The sequence below is a fragment of the Podarcis melisellensis genome (assembly GCF_964234715.1).
Source record: "Podarcis melisellensis genome assembly, chromosome: 2".
NCBI lineage: Eukaryota > Metazoa > Chordata > Lepidosauria > Squamata > Lacertidae > Podarcis > Podarcis melisellensis.
The window spans coordinates 87,654,528-87,671,368 of record NC_138529.1 but is presented as its reverse complement, the minus strand read 5'-3'; the positions used below and the strand labels follow the sequence as shown (position 1 = coordinate 87,671,368).

Sequence of the window (16,841 nt, the reverse complement as noted above, 5' to 3'; positions counted from 1 at the left end):
TAACAACAACATCCATCAGCCCCAGCAAGCTTGGCCAATGGTCTGGGCTGTTGGGAGTTATAAGTAAAGTACCAGCTCTCCAGGAATACCTGCTCTAGGCAGTTAAGAAGAGCTGTTGTCCAGCAGCAGAGCATCTGCTTTGCCTGGCAAATGTCCCAGCTTCAATCCCTGGATCTTGGTATTTCCAGGGAGAGATCCCTGTCTGAAAATCTGGACAGCCTCTGCTAGTCAATATAGGCAATACTGAGCTAGATGGACCAGTGATCTGATTTTGCATAAGGCATCATCCTATGTACAGTGTGGCCTCAAAGACTCACATCTTGAGACAGTATCAACCCATGATGATGCTTCACTCGCTTTGTTTTTGTCTTTTACACAGAGTAGCAAACTCTCCATGGACACTGGCATAGACAGCCAAAGTGCTGCCCTCCAGATGTTGCTGCCTTCCCATCCACCCAGTCACCGTGGCTAACTGTGAAGGAAGATGACATCTGTGCTCCAACATCTGGAGCACACCATTCAGACTACCACTGTTCTTTTTCAACCTTCCTGTCAACCAAGGAACTAAGGCTATGCCACACTGGTCCCCAAAGGAATACACAAAAGAGCTTATTTTTCAAGTGACCTGGCAACCGTATCCACATTCCTAGCTTACTTCTTTCTTGGCATAAAAAATGTTTTGCCGTAGAGATAAATAAAAGCTGGAACTCATTAAATGGTTCTCTGTTAACCTGGAGTGAGGTCTTGAGCAGAGGGCTCTGTCTTGGGTCCTGTACTTTTCAACATCTTTGTAAATGATTAGAATGGAGGAGAAGTAATGCTTATCAAACTTGCATATGACACAACGCTGGGCGGGGTAGCTAACACTATAAAAAGACAGCACCAAGGTTCAAAATCATCTTGACGGGTTGAAATGCTGGGCCAAAACACCACAACAAACTCCAATGAAAATAAAGATAAAGTCCCACATTTAGGTACGAATGATCAGAGGCACAAATATGAGACTGAGGCAGTGGCGTGGCGTGGGTTGTCAGCACCCGGGGCAAGGGACGTAATTTGCGCCCCCTAACCCGTGGATTTGCGTCACCTAACCCTAACCCCCAGATGTTGCGCCCAGTGCGGCCGCCCCCCCTGCACCCCCCACACTACGCCACTGGACTGAGGTGAGAGAGGGAGATAGAATACCTGGTTTGGCAGCATGACATGTGAAGAGCATCTAGCTGATTTAGTTGATCAAAAGCTAAATAGAATGAGGCTCTTTAAAAACAACAACACCTAATTCAATCTTAGCTGCATTAACAAAAGCACAGCGTCCAGATCATGAAAGGTAACTGTTCCATTCTATTCTGCCCTGGACAGACCACATCTGGAGTACTATGTCCAGTTCTGGGCACTCAGGATAAATCTCTGAATATTATATATTATGAGATTTGAGCATGGCACAGTTAGGAGAAAAACAAAGTTTATATATTAAACTAAATATCCCACATACCAATGTGAATTTAAACAGAAAGGGGGGAGTTTTTCCCCAGCTTTAATTATGAGAAAGTACTTTGACTGTGCATAGTCTGGAAAGTATGGTCTGTTTCAAAACTAACCAAAAACATGACCTCTTGATTGAGTTCCAAATGCAATGCCAAAATATCATCACCTTAAGCCATTTCTGTAATTTTTAGTATTAAATATATAGAGAGAGAATTGAAGCAAAGGCATTTGCAGAGGCAAGGGGATTGCCAGTTTAGTTGTGTCATACATGCCTCTTTCAAATCACATCATAAACCATCTCAGAAACTTGCAATATCTTATATTACAAAACTGCTTAATATACCGGTACCTGTCACTAAACCCTCACAACCATCTTCTTCCTTCATCTTGCCCCACCTCACCAGATGCCTTTACTACTGTCCCATTTTCAGTTAAGCATGCCTAAGCTGCAGTGCCTTTTGTTTATCTTGTGGTGATGGAGTAATAAACATTCCACTGGTATACTACCTGCCACTACAATGAGATGTTTGCCACCAGCAACATGCATATTTCTCAACAGATATACTACTACACCTCTCAATTCTAGCACTGCTACCATAACCAGTATTTACAGTCACTTTTCATCTCTCTCTAGCTCCAGGGGGAGTAGGAAGTAAATTCTGGGGTGATTTATTGGAGGAGGAGGAAAGTAAAGAAGACCCTAGTAATGTCGGATTTTGGACTAAAGTCTGACAAAAAAAATCATTTTAGTACAGAATAAGATTTGAAAAAAGGTTAGGCATTGCTGAATATGATTGTGTAAAAAGGGAACACAGAAAAGGGAGATGTGAGGAAGTCAGGAAAGAAGGATATGAAAATAATGGGTAAGAAATTGGATATATATGTTGTTTTTTAGGTCTATTTTTTTTGTCTTTCTGTTTTTTTATGTTTCGTGCTATATTTTTCTGTTTTTGCTTGCTTGCTTGATTGTGATGGTGTTTTTTTTTCTTTTAGTCTTTTTTATTTCGGCTTTGAGGGTGAGGTTTGTTGTATTGTTTGAAAACCGCAATAAATATCTTTTTTTAAAAAAAATCATTTTAGAAGTGCAAGAGTCATGTTACTCACAGTGTAGAGTTCATTGGTCACCTTCAGGAGTTCTTCATGCATCTGAAGTCCAATTTCCTTACTCTGGAACACAAAACAAAAACGTTAAGTTGTAAAAAGGTAAGTTTGTTGCAAAGGAAAGAACTAAATGAACATGCAGGGTGGACTTTTAAAATGTTATCAGAGCTTATTTGACACTGCATCCAAGTTAATTTTACATTTCACCCTATAAAGTGTTTGAACTGCATTCTATAGTGCTGTAGGTGAACTTGCCCACTGTAAAAAGTCTGTACCAGAGGCACTTCTATGTTCTTAGCACACTGTCAGAAAAAAAATAAATGTTAAATAGAACTACAATTAGTAGAATCAGATATGGGCATCTTAGCAGTCAGAACAATAAAGCACTACATGGCTGGGGAAGAAAAATGGAAGATAGATCTTTTGACAAGGAATAGAGGGGGGAAATGGTCATTTAAGTTGTTATAGTTTTCCAAATTTATTTTTTAATTTGTCTACAAAAGAATACTGTTAATCCACTGCAGATGTAGTTCCATATTTATTATAACCACATTTTTCGTGCTTTCCTCACTTTACAAAAGAGCGGGAGAATTTTTGCAACAGAGTTAGTTTCTGGTAATTCAATAAAAAAAAAAAACTTCTGAATGTGTTCCCAATTTCCTGAACAGCTATCCAGATGGTTTTCAAAGCCCTTGTTCTGCTCTGCAGTGGTGTTGCTTTTTTAAGTGGTATGTGCATTTCAGTCATGAATGTGATTTTGGGGAAATAAAATTGCCTTGGGTTAGAGAAACGCCTTCAGCACTTTATAAATGTAGTTCAAATCCTTTTTCTTCAGAAATTGAATTGGTATAATCCCAAAAGGGATGCAAATCACCATCTAGGCTCTGCTTCTCTCATTCAGAAATGTTGAGTCCAAATTACATGTGTTCTTTATTCTGAAACAGGCAGTAAATAAATGAACCATTAATGTAGTTCTCATAAGCAGCAGATGAGGTAGCAAGATATGTAACTCCACAGACTGGTCCCCTCCAGCTACTGTTGGACCATGAGTGTCAGTGAGTATGGCCAATGGTCAAGGATGATGGGACTTGTAGGCCAAAAACATCTGAAAGTCATCAGGTTGGAGAAAGCTGTTCCAAGAGTTCTAAATTCCAAGGTTAAATTGCTAATGAAGCTAGCAAAGGATGTCAGATAGCAGGATTGTGTGAGTCCCCTGCCTGAGATCTTAAAGAGCCACTTCCAGGACAGAGGAGATGGTTATAGGCTAGAAAGAAGCCAGCTTCAGATGTTCATATATGAAAAACCCTATGTACAGCTGCAAGTGCTGAATATATGAAAAGTTGACACTGCTCCCAAGATACACTCTCTTCTTTGGCTTAGAAGTTTAAAACAGGAGGTACCAGTGTTCTAAATCAGCAAGAGGAGCCCTCTCAACTGCATGCAGTGATGAGAAAAATGTATTCTATACATTTCCACTGATTTATCTCACAATTTGCAGAAGCAAAACATGGCACTGAAAAAGCTTGGGGCCAAATCTTGTCTTAAGTTAAAGCGCCACTTAATTTGCTTAATGGAGGATATGTCCTATGGACTTACCTCTTAGGGTTTCTGTATACTCTATGTAGCCTCACCTACAAACTTGATGTAACCCCAAAATAAACCTGATTTTACTTTTTGGTTCACACCATAAAGCTATTTGTTTTAAGTCCCCAGGGATAGAAAGGGGTGGCTCATACACTTCAGCAGAAAAGTTAAAGAATGCAATGTAGCTGGAATTTTGGGCAAGTGTGTCCACTCCACACACATCCTTAAAAACAAACAGGGAGTGCAAATGAAAGGGGGGAGCAGTTGAAAGAAGACTGATATGCTCAGTGGGCACAGAATGCTGGCTGACTGACTGTTGCGGTGGGGGGACGGGACAGGGAGGAATCATGTGCCTGAAATTCTGACCATAAAAACAGCGCACACTGCAGTATTTTGTCGCAAAGCCCTACATGTTCTTTATAATTTGAACAAACTTTTAAAATAGATTTCTTCTAAAACGGTGGCACACAACAAGCAGCTGGTATAATTTCATATCCCAGAATTTTATCACATGGTTGGTCTGAGCCAAGAGATCCCACATCTAACAGGAAGTCCTATAATTGAAGGCATCTGGGTAAGCCATCTCCTGCCACTAGCAAAGACTACATTACTAAAATAAGGTGTTGGATATGGAGCATACACAGGCAGAAAAAAAGCTGGCATAAGACAAACAGATACGCCGCACACACACACACACAGAATTTCTTTAACAGCAAATTCAAGTTTACCCCTTATTACAACAGAGGATTCAAATATGAAGAAATCACAAAACCTTTTCAGAAGTGATGAACTTTCAACGTATGTCGAACGTTCCATCTGTGCAAGTATTTCCGCTCACCACAGAAGAATCCCCACTTCCCTCCCACTACGTGAGGTTTGTGGGGTTTGCCTGATCCACCCAATCCAATTGGGGGTGGGGTGGGGAGGAAACCCTGTTGCACAAGTGTCAAGAAGCCTTTATGCAGAGCATCCACGGACATAATTCATTAGGTGACTCCGGTACTGCTAAGTGCTTTCCATTTCCACAAAACATCAGTTGCATAAACATGCTAATGTGCCCAATACATGAAAGGAAACACATTGCTAGGACAAGGAGAGAGGGCACCGTTCTCCTTCAAATATCAGACTGAGCTATTCTGTGCTTCACCTCTGACACTTGTTGCTAAGGTAGCATATCCCTCTGCCATTTTGAATATTTCCCCAGAGCCCTGGCTCAAAATCTCTCCATTTTGCCTGGCCTCATTGAAGCATCATTTGCCCAACATTCTTCAGAGACCCTATTAGCCATAACCCTTGTTAGCGTGCATCCACTACTTGCTAATACTTTTGCATAGAGATGTATTATTCGTTTTTGCTTATTTAAATGATTTATATACCACCCTTGAAGAAGTTCCCCATACAAGCAATTTTCTTTCAGCCCTCAAAAATAACAACAACATTATTTCTTTTGGTCTGTTGATATGCAAAAATGGGAATCAGGTAAAAACAACTGGATGCAAAGGGGTGGGGGGGAAATAGTAGAAAGGATTTTTTTATTTCAGCTTTTATGTCCCAACTGCCTTAAATCACACATTACCTCCGAGTGATATTTTGTTTTTAAAAGAAAATGTTTAGCAGGAAAGGTGACAGTTCTAGCAATATGCCTGGAATGTTTTCATTGCAAGGATTTGTGATTTTTGCTGGCCCACAGCCTCAGTGTTTAGCTTTCAGTGTACTCAGCTATAAACCTTTCCAAGGAAAATTTACTACTTTGCTCCAGAGGACTTATGGGTTTTATGCAGCAAGAAACCACAGCCACTAGAGGACAAGTGCCCTTTGTCATTATAACTTTGAACAGCCACTGGAACAAGCAAAGCAGTATTACTACTAAGTATTATAAAGGTCTTGGAAAGACAAGTTTAATATCAACCTAAGCCACCCCATCAATGGAAAAGTCACTGGTATGAGATTATAAAAGCTCAGTGAAACTAATGAGAGGCCTTGGGGCTTGGATCTGGAGAATGGATCATGTCTCTCAGGCAAAGGTTGTTATAACAAGCGGCCTAGCCTGAGACAGATGTGACAGTTTGGTCCACATCAGCAACGCAATCCTAAGAGTGGGGGCGGATTCCAAAGTTAGATCATAAAACTAAGCTCAGGCAGCAGAATGTTCTTCCATGCTCCACTATGCAACTCTAACCTAAACCATTATAAATTATTATCATTGTTAAAGAATCATAATGTTGGAAGAGACCACAGGAGTCATCTAGTCCAACGCCCTGCAATGCAGGAATCTTTTGCCCAGGATGGGGCTTGAACCCACAGCCTTGAGGTTAAAATATCAGGTTCTACCGACTATCATTATCATCACCATCCACCTTGAACCAGCAGGTCCCAGTGGGAGTTACAACCATTTAAAACTCAATATTAGAATCAGTTAAAACAAATTCTAGTCACGGGAATAGGGTGGGTCCTGAAAACACACACTTCAGGTGTCAAAGGCCAGGGTAAAGAGATGCATCTTCAGCGTATGTCAGAAATTGTATAAGGAAGGGGCCCGATGCACCTCTGTTGGGAAGGGAATTCCACAACCTAGGAGCTGCCACAGAGTAACCTCTCCAAAACCACCCTGCTGGAGTTCTGAGGGCAGTGAAACTACCAAGAACTCTCTCTGCCAGTCTTAACACCTGACAGGAGATGGTCTTTCTTGTGCCTTATGCATAAAGAGAACCCTTCTAGGTCAGGCAAATTGCTCAGGCAATACAGCATCCTGCTCTCACATTAGTTAGGCAGAAGTCTATGGGAAGCCTTAAAGCAGGATGTGAGTGGAACTGGCAGTGAGGGTAGAACATAGCCTTACCCTACATAAATTTGACTAATTCTCTTTTAAAGTTGGTGGCCCTCACTACACCTTGTGGGAATCACACACAGTCATAACACAGTACTTCACACATGTTGTTAATGTGAAGTACTTTATGATGACTGTCTTGTATCTTCCAACATCCAGCTTCATCGATGAGAAAAGCTTAATTATAACATGTACTGGCTCCCAGTACGTTTCCAAGCACAATTCAAAGTGTTGGTGCTGACCTTTAAAGCCCTAAATGGCCTCAGCCCAGTATACCTGAAGGAGCATCTCCACCCCCATCATTCAGCCCGGACACTGAGGTCCAGCTCCGAGGGTCTTCTGGCAGTTTCCTCACTGCAAGAAGTGAAGATACAGGGAACCAGGCAGAGGACCTTCTCAGCGGTAGCAGCCTCACTTTGGAACGCCCTCCCATCAGATGTCAAGGAGATAAAGAACTACATAATTTTTAGAAGACATCTGAAGGCAGCCCTGTATTGGGAAGTTTTTAATGTTTGACATATTCTGCTGGAAACCGCCCAGAGTGGCTGGGTATAAATAATAACATTATTATTATTAAATTATTATTACTATGCTCAATGTGTTTTGGCATATCACCCTTGCCAGGGGCATTTGGAAAAATATTTGTGAATTTTAAAAAATACTAATGACTTCAAATTGTGTATGTCTAGAAAATATACTGAATAATATTTTTAAATATTTAATAAACTTTGTTATCAATAGAACTAAAGGTGGCAGAACATAATAAAACTTTCTATGTTGAGCATCATTTTGAAGCTTTGTTTCCTTTTGCCGGGGGAGCGTATCAATATTTTTCGTTCTGCCCCTCCCTTTTTCTTCTTTCAATGTTATGTTAAAGCAAGGCAAGAATCTATCACATAATATACTTGAAGAAAACATGCATCATGGAGGAAATTATAATATTGCACCTAGCTAGAAGAAACAGTAGTGTAAAAACACTGGAGTGAGCTTGAAACATTACCATCAGCTGTAATTTTAAACCACTACTATCAGAACAATATGCCACACCAATAGACATACAGATTACAAGCTTTCATTCTTATAGGAGAATTGTTGTTGTTACTTATTAAATCTGTATTCCACCCTTCATCCGTAGATCTCAGAGCGGTTCACAACATAACAATACAAGATAAAAAAACAAAATACATAATAAAAACAGGAATAAAAACAAACCAATAAACGCCCCCCCCCCACTCCCTGGAGGGCAGGGAGTAGGCAAAGTTGTTACATTGGCTTAAAAACAGAACCTCATTACCACCATAACATGCCATCTAAAGCCCAGCAATAAGAACAGAAACTCAAATGGTGTTGTCTTTTTAAAGCTGATTTTGTATGAGCCAACTGTGACTGTTAGCAGTAATCAAGATGCTAAGATTGTGTTCATGGAAGACAATCTTACTTGGGTAAGAGTGATCGTCAAAGAAGAAGAAAGAAGGCTGCAAGATGCTACAGATACCCAGGGATTCCCTTTCACTTGCTCAGCAGAAATCATTTGCACTGTTTTATTTTACAGAAACCAAAGCACTTGCATTAATATTAGGGGACATGAGTTTCCAACAATCAAAGTGATTTTTCGTTAAGATCATGTCACCACAGGATATTTCCTATGCAGCCTACCACAGAGACCTGTCTGGACAATTAGACACTCTCACATAATCCACCGTCTTGAGATTTTAGCCCTTTACCCTTGCAAAGTGAAATCTATCTCCTATGATTGTGGGTGATTAATTATTTATGCAAATGTCACAACACAATGATGCAATGTCTTCTGACACCATAAAACCCAGAGAGGCTGCAATGTAACGATGGGCTTTCCTCCAAACCACAGTACATCTCAGAATGGCTATGAGATTACAGCAATGAAGGCATCCCTGGAAGGAAAGATATTTCTAGCAAGGAATGGATACAATGGGAAATAAACCCATTTCAAAAACCCATTGTACATGGGATAGATGTATAACCACACACAACCAGCCAAGCAATTGTAGTACCTATATATGTGCATTATCTCCCTTTAGAGGTCAGCAATAAGCACAAATACAGTGGTACCTCGGGTTACATACGCTTCATGTTACAGACGCTTCAGGTTACAAACTCCGCTAATCCAGAAATATTACCTCGAGTTAAGAACTTTGCTTCAGGATGAGAACAGAAATCGTGCTCCGGCGGCGCGGCAGCAGCAGGAGGCCCCATTAGCTAACGTGGTGCTTCAGGTTAAGAACAGTTTCAGGATAAGAACAGACCTCCGGAACGAATTAAGTACTTAACCCAAGGTACCACTGTAAAATGATTTACAAAAAACCCTGTCTGTTTAGAAATTACTTAATTCCTGGGAGTAACTGCATTACCACTAGTTGTACGGAGGTTACCATGAAATAAACAACATTTTCCCCACTAGTCTGTAAAGAAGCTGAAGTACAGCTGGGTTTTTTAAGCATCGCTTTTGCAATATATTTCCACCATAGTACTAATAGAGAACATCCCTATTTTGGGAAACGCGGTGATGATCAAAAAAATACTTTTATATTATCTGCTGAAGAACCAGAAAACTGGCAAAGAAAAGTGTTTTGTGGAATCTGTCTCCAACACTCCCATTACAATCATGGGCCCAATTTTGTAATGCATCAATGTAACAAACAGAGGACAAGATAATGGTCAGACAGTGGAGAGCTAAGATTACTGATGTAAAAGCCTTGGGGTCATTTTAGCCATTTAGTCTTCGGTCTCCATCTAATCACCAGCAAGCAGTAAATGTACCAACATTATTAATCATAAAATCATAAAAACAGTGATTAGGCAGGGCAGCTCCTAGGTATCTGAAGGTAATGGTTGCTCTTTACTCCTTATTTGTTTAGTAGTTTTGTTGTCCCTAATTTTCTCCTTGGCTCCTCTATAAAACTCCATCGACTTTCCTTCATGCTTTGGTTGGATAGTGGCCTTTAGTACTAAACAAAGGATAACATTTTCTTTTCCTGTTTCCTTCTTTTACACTGATTTCCTCTCCCCCACCTACCTGTTCTCACCACATCTTAACATTACAATAACAGTACATTTAAAACTAACCAAATCAGAGCAAAATACCCCCAGATACCTTGGTAGTTAGAGACACATACCAGCAGCACCATGTTCCTTACACCTTCACCTCAAGCATGCCCAATAAATCCAACTGCCCTCACCCCTAGGCATGGATAGTTGGATATTTGCTAAATCAATCATTGGGATCTACGTATACAATTGGAATAAAGGTGCACCTGGAATTTCTATTTTTGCAACTCCCTTTGCCAAAACCCTACCCACAGAATAACAAATGGAAGGGCAATTGTGCAACAATGATGCCTACAATAAACAGGATCCTTTATGGTGTTTATGGTGGTGGTGTGCATTCCTTCAGCTTGGTTTAAGAAATTCTCTTCTTTAACAGCAGAAAACACTGCGACATGAAGAAAAGGCTTAAACTTAAGGAAGAGACCTTGGATCAACTGCCCCTTCTTTTATATAGTTCTCTCTAAGTGATATCATGAGGGACGCGGGTGGTGCTGTGGGTTAAACCACAGAGCCTAAGACTTGCCGATCAGAAGGTCGGCGGTTCAAATCCCTGCGACGACATGACCTGGAAGCTGTACGCCGGCTCCCTCAGCCAATAAAGTGAAATGAGCGCCGCAACCCCAGAGTCGGTCACGACTGGACCTAATGGTCAGGGGTCCCTTTACCTTTAAGTGATAACATCAGCTGGCATAGAATCAATACTTGGTAAGGATATTTCCAAGGGCTACTTCAACGGTTCTTAACTTGTGGTCCATAGACTCCTATGGGGTCCACAGATGGGCTTCAGGTGGGGTCTGTGAACTGAGCTCAAAAAGGAAACTAATTTCTAATGCAATAAAATAAACTGTATGCATTCTGGGGAGGACGTCCATAACTTTCATCAGATTCTGAAGGGGATCCATGACTCAACGAACGTTAAGAACCACTGGACTACTTCAAACATTAGAGAATTTCCTACAAAAAACCACTTCCTATTTAAGGTGGTGGGGAGGGAAAAAACTTGGGTTTATAACTTATTAGAGTTGTATTAAATTTTTACTGTGCTCTGTGTACATGTTCTTGGAAGCTGTGACAAGCATACCTGCACCATAGCTACATATAGCAAAATAACTGTGCACAATCATCCTATTACATGATTACACATAGTTTTAAAAAGAGCAAACATACAACAGAGTCTAATCATGTAGGTCGGATTCGTATGAAATTTACAAAAAGTTAGCGCATTTATAGCAAACTTCTAAAAGGGGAGCAGGGAACACTGAACATTTAGTTGGAGTTTTGGAAATGTAACCTTAAAGGAATAAGAACGTAATAGGATCCTCTGAGACAGTTCTGCTTCTAGGGTTAAAAAATGTATTTACAATTCCACACTTGGGTAAGGCAGCTTGATCTCTTCATATCAGAAGGTGATAATGGCTCCAGGCCCTAAAAATCTTTACCTGCTGATTTCTGCAGATCAAGCTGCAGTTACAGGCACAAGAGAAGGCTGGGCTGCTTTGTGGTTAGTTGGCAACCCAATGTTCCACAGCCACCAAGGGGACTCCAGAAGCACCTGGGCATAGGAAATGAATGGGTGAGGACTTTTTCTTGAAATCACTGAAGGAAGCACAACACAGCTGAACATGGTTTACCTTAGCGCATCAATATGTTAAACCAATAAATGAAATGTGGCAAGGATGAAGAGTGTTAAGAATGACTTTGAAAGACGAGTAACGTGCTTTTATTGATAATCTCTAGCTCCATGCAAACAAGTTAATTCACTGAAGCACTTTAAAATGGGGGGGGGTAGTTAACGATAGACATTTTGTCTCCTTAAAGGTAAAGGTAAAGGGACCAATGACCATTAGGTCCAGTCGTGGCTGACTCTGGGGTTGTGGCACTCATCTCACTTTATTGGCCAAGGGACCCGGCATACAGCTTCCGGGTCATGTGGCCAGCATGACTAAGCTGCTTCTGGTGAACCAGAGCAGCGCACAGAAACACCGTTTACCTTCCCACCGGAGCGGTACCTATTTATCTACTTGTCCTTTGACGTGCTTTCGAACTGCTAGGTTGGCAGGAGCAGGGACCGAGCAACGGGAGCTCACCCCGTCGCAGGGATTCGAACCGCCGACCTTCTGATCGGCAGGCCTTAGGCTCTCTGGTTTAACCCACAGTGCCACCCACGCCCCAGTTTGTCTCCTTATTTCTGAATAATTCTGCCACTTCAAAAATCTCATATAGAACTTAATGGAGTTTACAGTTCCAGAGACGAAAACAGGTAATGGGTGATCTTAAGGGAGATAAAGGAGGAAAAGCTCAAAGGATAAACACTACTAGCAGATTGCCAAAGGCTAATAAAGCAAGGATAAATTATGGGTGTTTTTATATATCCCTCATATTTGCATGATGAAAATACCCATTTGCAATGGAAAAATTCGCCACACATTACCATTCCTGTATGTATGTCCCCACAAGATGTCAAAACCAATTAATAATGGCTCAAAGGGGGAAATTAAAAGTGACATCTCTGAAACAAAATGTTGCTCCAATTTACCATCAGAGCAATCTACAACAACTGTAGAACAATTAGGGGATGCTCTTAACCCTTCTAGTGCTATCTAGCCTGCACAATTATTTTTAAAACGAGCTTGAGCATGGCCTCCACAGTATGAAAGTTGGAAGGACTGCAAAAACAAAACAAAACACTGAAAAATAAGTTCCAGGAAAGAATCTTGCATTGACGCAGCAGATGGGCCTCATTCACTTAGCCATTTGGTAGAGCCGCCAGATTATCTACCTCCTCAACGTCCGCATGATAAAACCATTCTGCATTTGTGTTTTCTTTTGTTTGCTGATGTGAGCTAGCAATGACTGGATACAGTGGGTATGTCCTGCAGGATCTTTAAAAAGTGGAGTGGGAAATACTCATGTGACAACATTGCAAGGAAATGTCTTGAAAAATATTAAAAGACTAGCTATTTCCAGGACAAATTAGCATGTGAAAAGGACTTTAGTGTGTGTGTTTTTAAATCTCATTGTCACACATGTTATTAATCTGATTTATGAGCTGATCACTTTAAAAAGTATGCAAATCATGCTTGATTATGAATGCCTAGCCCAGATGGTGTTCTTTATTCTGGTCAGTAATATTATGGCTTCACACATGCCTTGGCTTCCCCAAATATTACAATAACAAACAAATAAGAACACAAATAAGAAAGGAAAGGCTAATAATGATACACAATGGATTAAAGCCTATGAAAAGACTAGCTCCAGAATGTAAGGCGCACACACAACAGTGACAAAATTACAGCACGAAATAAGCTGTTTAAAAATGGTTTTAGCTCATCATTGTTTCCCAGAGACTTGTGAGCTATACTGAGACTTCAGCCTTAAGTGACATGTTGTGAATAGAATCTCAGATGCACACTCAACACAATAACTCTGCTTTGCTCCGATTAAAAGCAGGTGCTGTGTGTGGCAAGCTGCGGATGGCATCGAGCTAATGCTACCTCTGGTTCATGCCAGGAACATATCAGCTTGGGGTGATGGCAGAGGGACACTTAGTTTAGCATACAATGGAAACACAGATCCCATTGGTTATGCCGGGGAAAACTACCCCGTTCTAAAGGAATTGCCTAAGAGCCACTGTCCGAGAAAATAAACTGTTAAAGCTGTCAAGGCTTGAACGAGCTGAGACTCCAGCTCCCTCTCAGGAGATGTTCACACTTCCATTCGCCCTGGTGCTTCCCGCAGGGAAAGCCACGGTGTGCTGCTGAATCGGAGCCAACGGCAATTAGATTTTTCCACAGATTGCTGTTTGTTCCAGTTCAGCAGCAAGGAGCTTGTTTTCCCAGGAAAGTTGCGGGGCAAACGAAAAACCTCTTGGATTCATGCTTTATAGGTACAGGGCAGGCTGAACTGTGGCTGAGTCTACACTCCAGACAGAACCCCTGACTCAGTCAAAAGGGTCTGAAAATTCAACGTTCCACTGCTCTCGGAATGCCCACCAAATAATTCCTCACAGCTTGATCTTTTTTATTCCAATGACCCCTATAAAAAGGGGCATTTAATGCCAACTGACATAATGGGAAACCTCACAGGGTGCGTAGTCACCTCTTTAGTAACAACACAAGTCTAGTAGTTTCTTGGCAGAATGCCACCTGAAGAACCTCTATACATTGTATCTGCCAGGCCTCAATTAGAAGTACAGTCATACCTCGGGTTAAATATGCTTCAGGCTGAGCGTTTTCAGGTTACGCTCCGTGGCGACCTGGAAGTAACAGAATGTGTTACTTCTGGGTTTCGCCGCTCACGCAGACACGCAAAATGAGGTCACACGCATGCGCAGAAGCGGCAAATCATGACCCGCGCAGTCGCATTCTACTCAGGATGCGAACGGGGCTCCGGAACGGATCCCGTTCGCATCCAGAGGTACCACTGTACTGTAAATAGTCAGTCTCGTCATACTGACAAACCAAATGGTTTTATAACAGAACATTTAGGGTTTGTCCACACTTGTCCCGTGCCTATAAAGCACAACGTGGGTGGCGCTGTGGTCGAAACCACTGAGCCTCTTGGGCTTGCCAATCAGAAGGTTGGTAGTTTGAATCCCCGCAATGGAGTGAGCTCTTGTTGCTCTGTCCCAGCTGCTGCCAACCTAGCAGTTCGAGAGCACGTCAGTGCAAGTAGATAAATAGGTACTGCTGTGGCAGGAAGGTGTTTCCGTGCACTCTGATTTCTGTCACTGTGTTCCGTTGCACCAGAAGTGGTTTAGTCATGCTGGCCACATGACCAGGAAAGCTGTCTGTGGACAAACACCGGTTCCTTCGGCCTGAAAACGAGATGAGTGCCACAACCCCAGAGTCGCCTTTGACTGGACTTAACCATCCAGGGGTCCTGTACCTTTACCTTTTTTATAAAACACGAGTCTAAGCGGTTTTCTAGGCTTTTCTAGGTTTCCTAGGCACAGGTCCAAGTGGTTTTGCCTTTGCCCCGCAGCTTTCCCCTAGAAAACATGCTTTCTACTGCTGTAGAGACACCACCTTGCCAACAAAGGTCCATATAGTAAAAGCTATGGTTTTCCATGGAAGTAAAAGCTGGACCATAAAGAAGGCTGATTGCCGAATAATTGATGCTTTTGAATTATGGGGCTGAAGGAGACTCTTGAGAGTCCCATGGACTGCAAGAAGATCAAACCTCTCCATTCTTAAGGAAATCAGCCCTGAATGCTCACTGGAAGGACAGATTGTGAAGCTGAGGCTCCAATACTTTGGCCACCTCATGAGAAGAGAAGACTCCCTGGAAAAGACCCTGATGTTGGGAAAGATGGAGGGCACAAGGAGAAGGGGACGACTGAGGACGAGATGGTTGGATAGTGTTTTTGAAGCTACCAGCATGAGTTTGATCAAACTGCAGGAGGCAGTGGAAGACAGGAGTGCCTGGCGTGTTCTGGTCCATGGGGTCACGAAGAGTCGGACACGACTAAACAACAACAACAACTGCTGAATCAGAACAAATGACAATCCACAGGAAACCCAACTTCTGCCATTTGGTCCGATTCAGCCATTAACCGTAAGTTTTCCCAGGAGAAGGCAGTGGGACAGATGGGACGTGTGGACGAGCCCTTATATATGTAAATTTAATTGTACAGTGTCAGTTTCTCCACAGTTAATGACAAGGGAATCCCAGAATACAGTTTTCTGAAAAAGCCCACAAGTCTTTATATAAGAGAACCTTTTCAGATTCATATGCTCTGGCATTTTGCCCCCAAAGTTCTCTCAGCACTGCTTCATTATGTGGTGTTTACTCTCTCAGGAGGCTATTGAGTGTACTATACAATAAATCAGATCAAATTAAGTGACACAAACATTCGTTTACCTTTTTAAATAGCCGGATGACATCCTCACTGATCTGGGAGAGTCTGACAATGACATTGTTCATGAAGATGTCATTCAGGGTAGCATGGTCTCTGCTTTCTCTCCGAGTTTGGGTCAGTACCAGATACCAGCAGTTCACAGGAGAAAGAAGGTGCTGATCCTTCCTATAAGCATACAAATTGATGGTTTAAAAAATGTTACTCACACATGAGGGCAGTCTTCTTGCTATGAGTAATAATGAGTTCCACTGACTAAAAGTTGCTATCAAACAGGTTGAGCAGGCAAAGAAAGCCTGAATTAACTTTCTACAAAAAGCTGTGTGCTTACAGCAGTTCACTATAAGAATCTAGAGCCAATCTGATGAAACAGTTCACAGCTAATTAAAAATTTTGTAAATAAAAATGAACAAATTCGGGAATTAGGAGTGGGCAATAGTTATGCCCTTTTTATACTAACAGCCCAATCATATACCATTGAAACTATGTCCTCTTTTATTCAATGTAGCACACTTTCAAAATCTGTGCATTAGCAAATGGTATACCATAATAAAGTGTTTGCTTTATGATAGCAAGCAACGTAAAAAGAAAACCATTTCCACTATGAAGTCTAATAACATACTCCAAACAAATTGGAAAATGTTCTTTTTCAAAATACATTTCATTCCAGCATTAACATTTTCAGAATAAAAACAAAATTTCATGAACACAGGTATATATTTAACTTCAGTTCCCAAATAAAATTGAAATTTTTTAAAGCCAAGTTGATAGGTATACCCCAGTATGTAGTTTAAATGCAATCCACACCAACAAAGCAATACTCATCGAAGAAACAGATACTGTACATGTTCAGCTGGGTACAGTTAAAGGTCAACAGAGAACCAAGCTAGTTTCACTTTTTTG

At 41.4% G+C, this 16,841-nt stretch overlaps 1 protein-coding gene across 3 annotated transcripts in view; it reads right to left on the bottom strand.

The window, feature by feature from the left end:
• Positions 1-16,841, bottom strand: part of SRGAP3 (SLIT-ROBO Rho GTPase activating protein 3) — a 186,886-nt gene that overhangs the window by 74,827 nt on the left and 95,218 nt on the right. For all 3 annotated transcript variants that reach the window (XM_081901443.1, XM_081901441.1, XM_081901442.1), the window contains exons 3-4: positions 15,944-16,106; positions 2,590-2,652 (exon numbers count right to left, since the gene is read on the bottom strand). In XM_081901443.1, the coding sequence (XP_081757569.1) occupies positions 2,590-2,652; positions 15,944-16,106 (226 nt within the window). The remainder of the gene's footprint in view (positions 1-2,589; positions 2,653-15,943; positions 16,107-16,841) is intronic.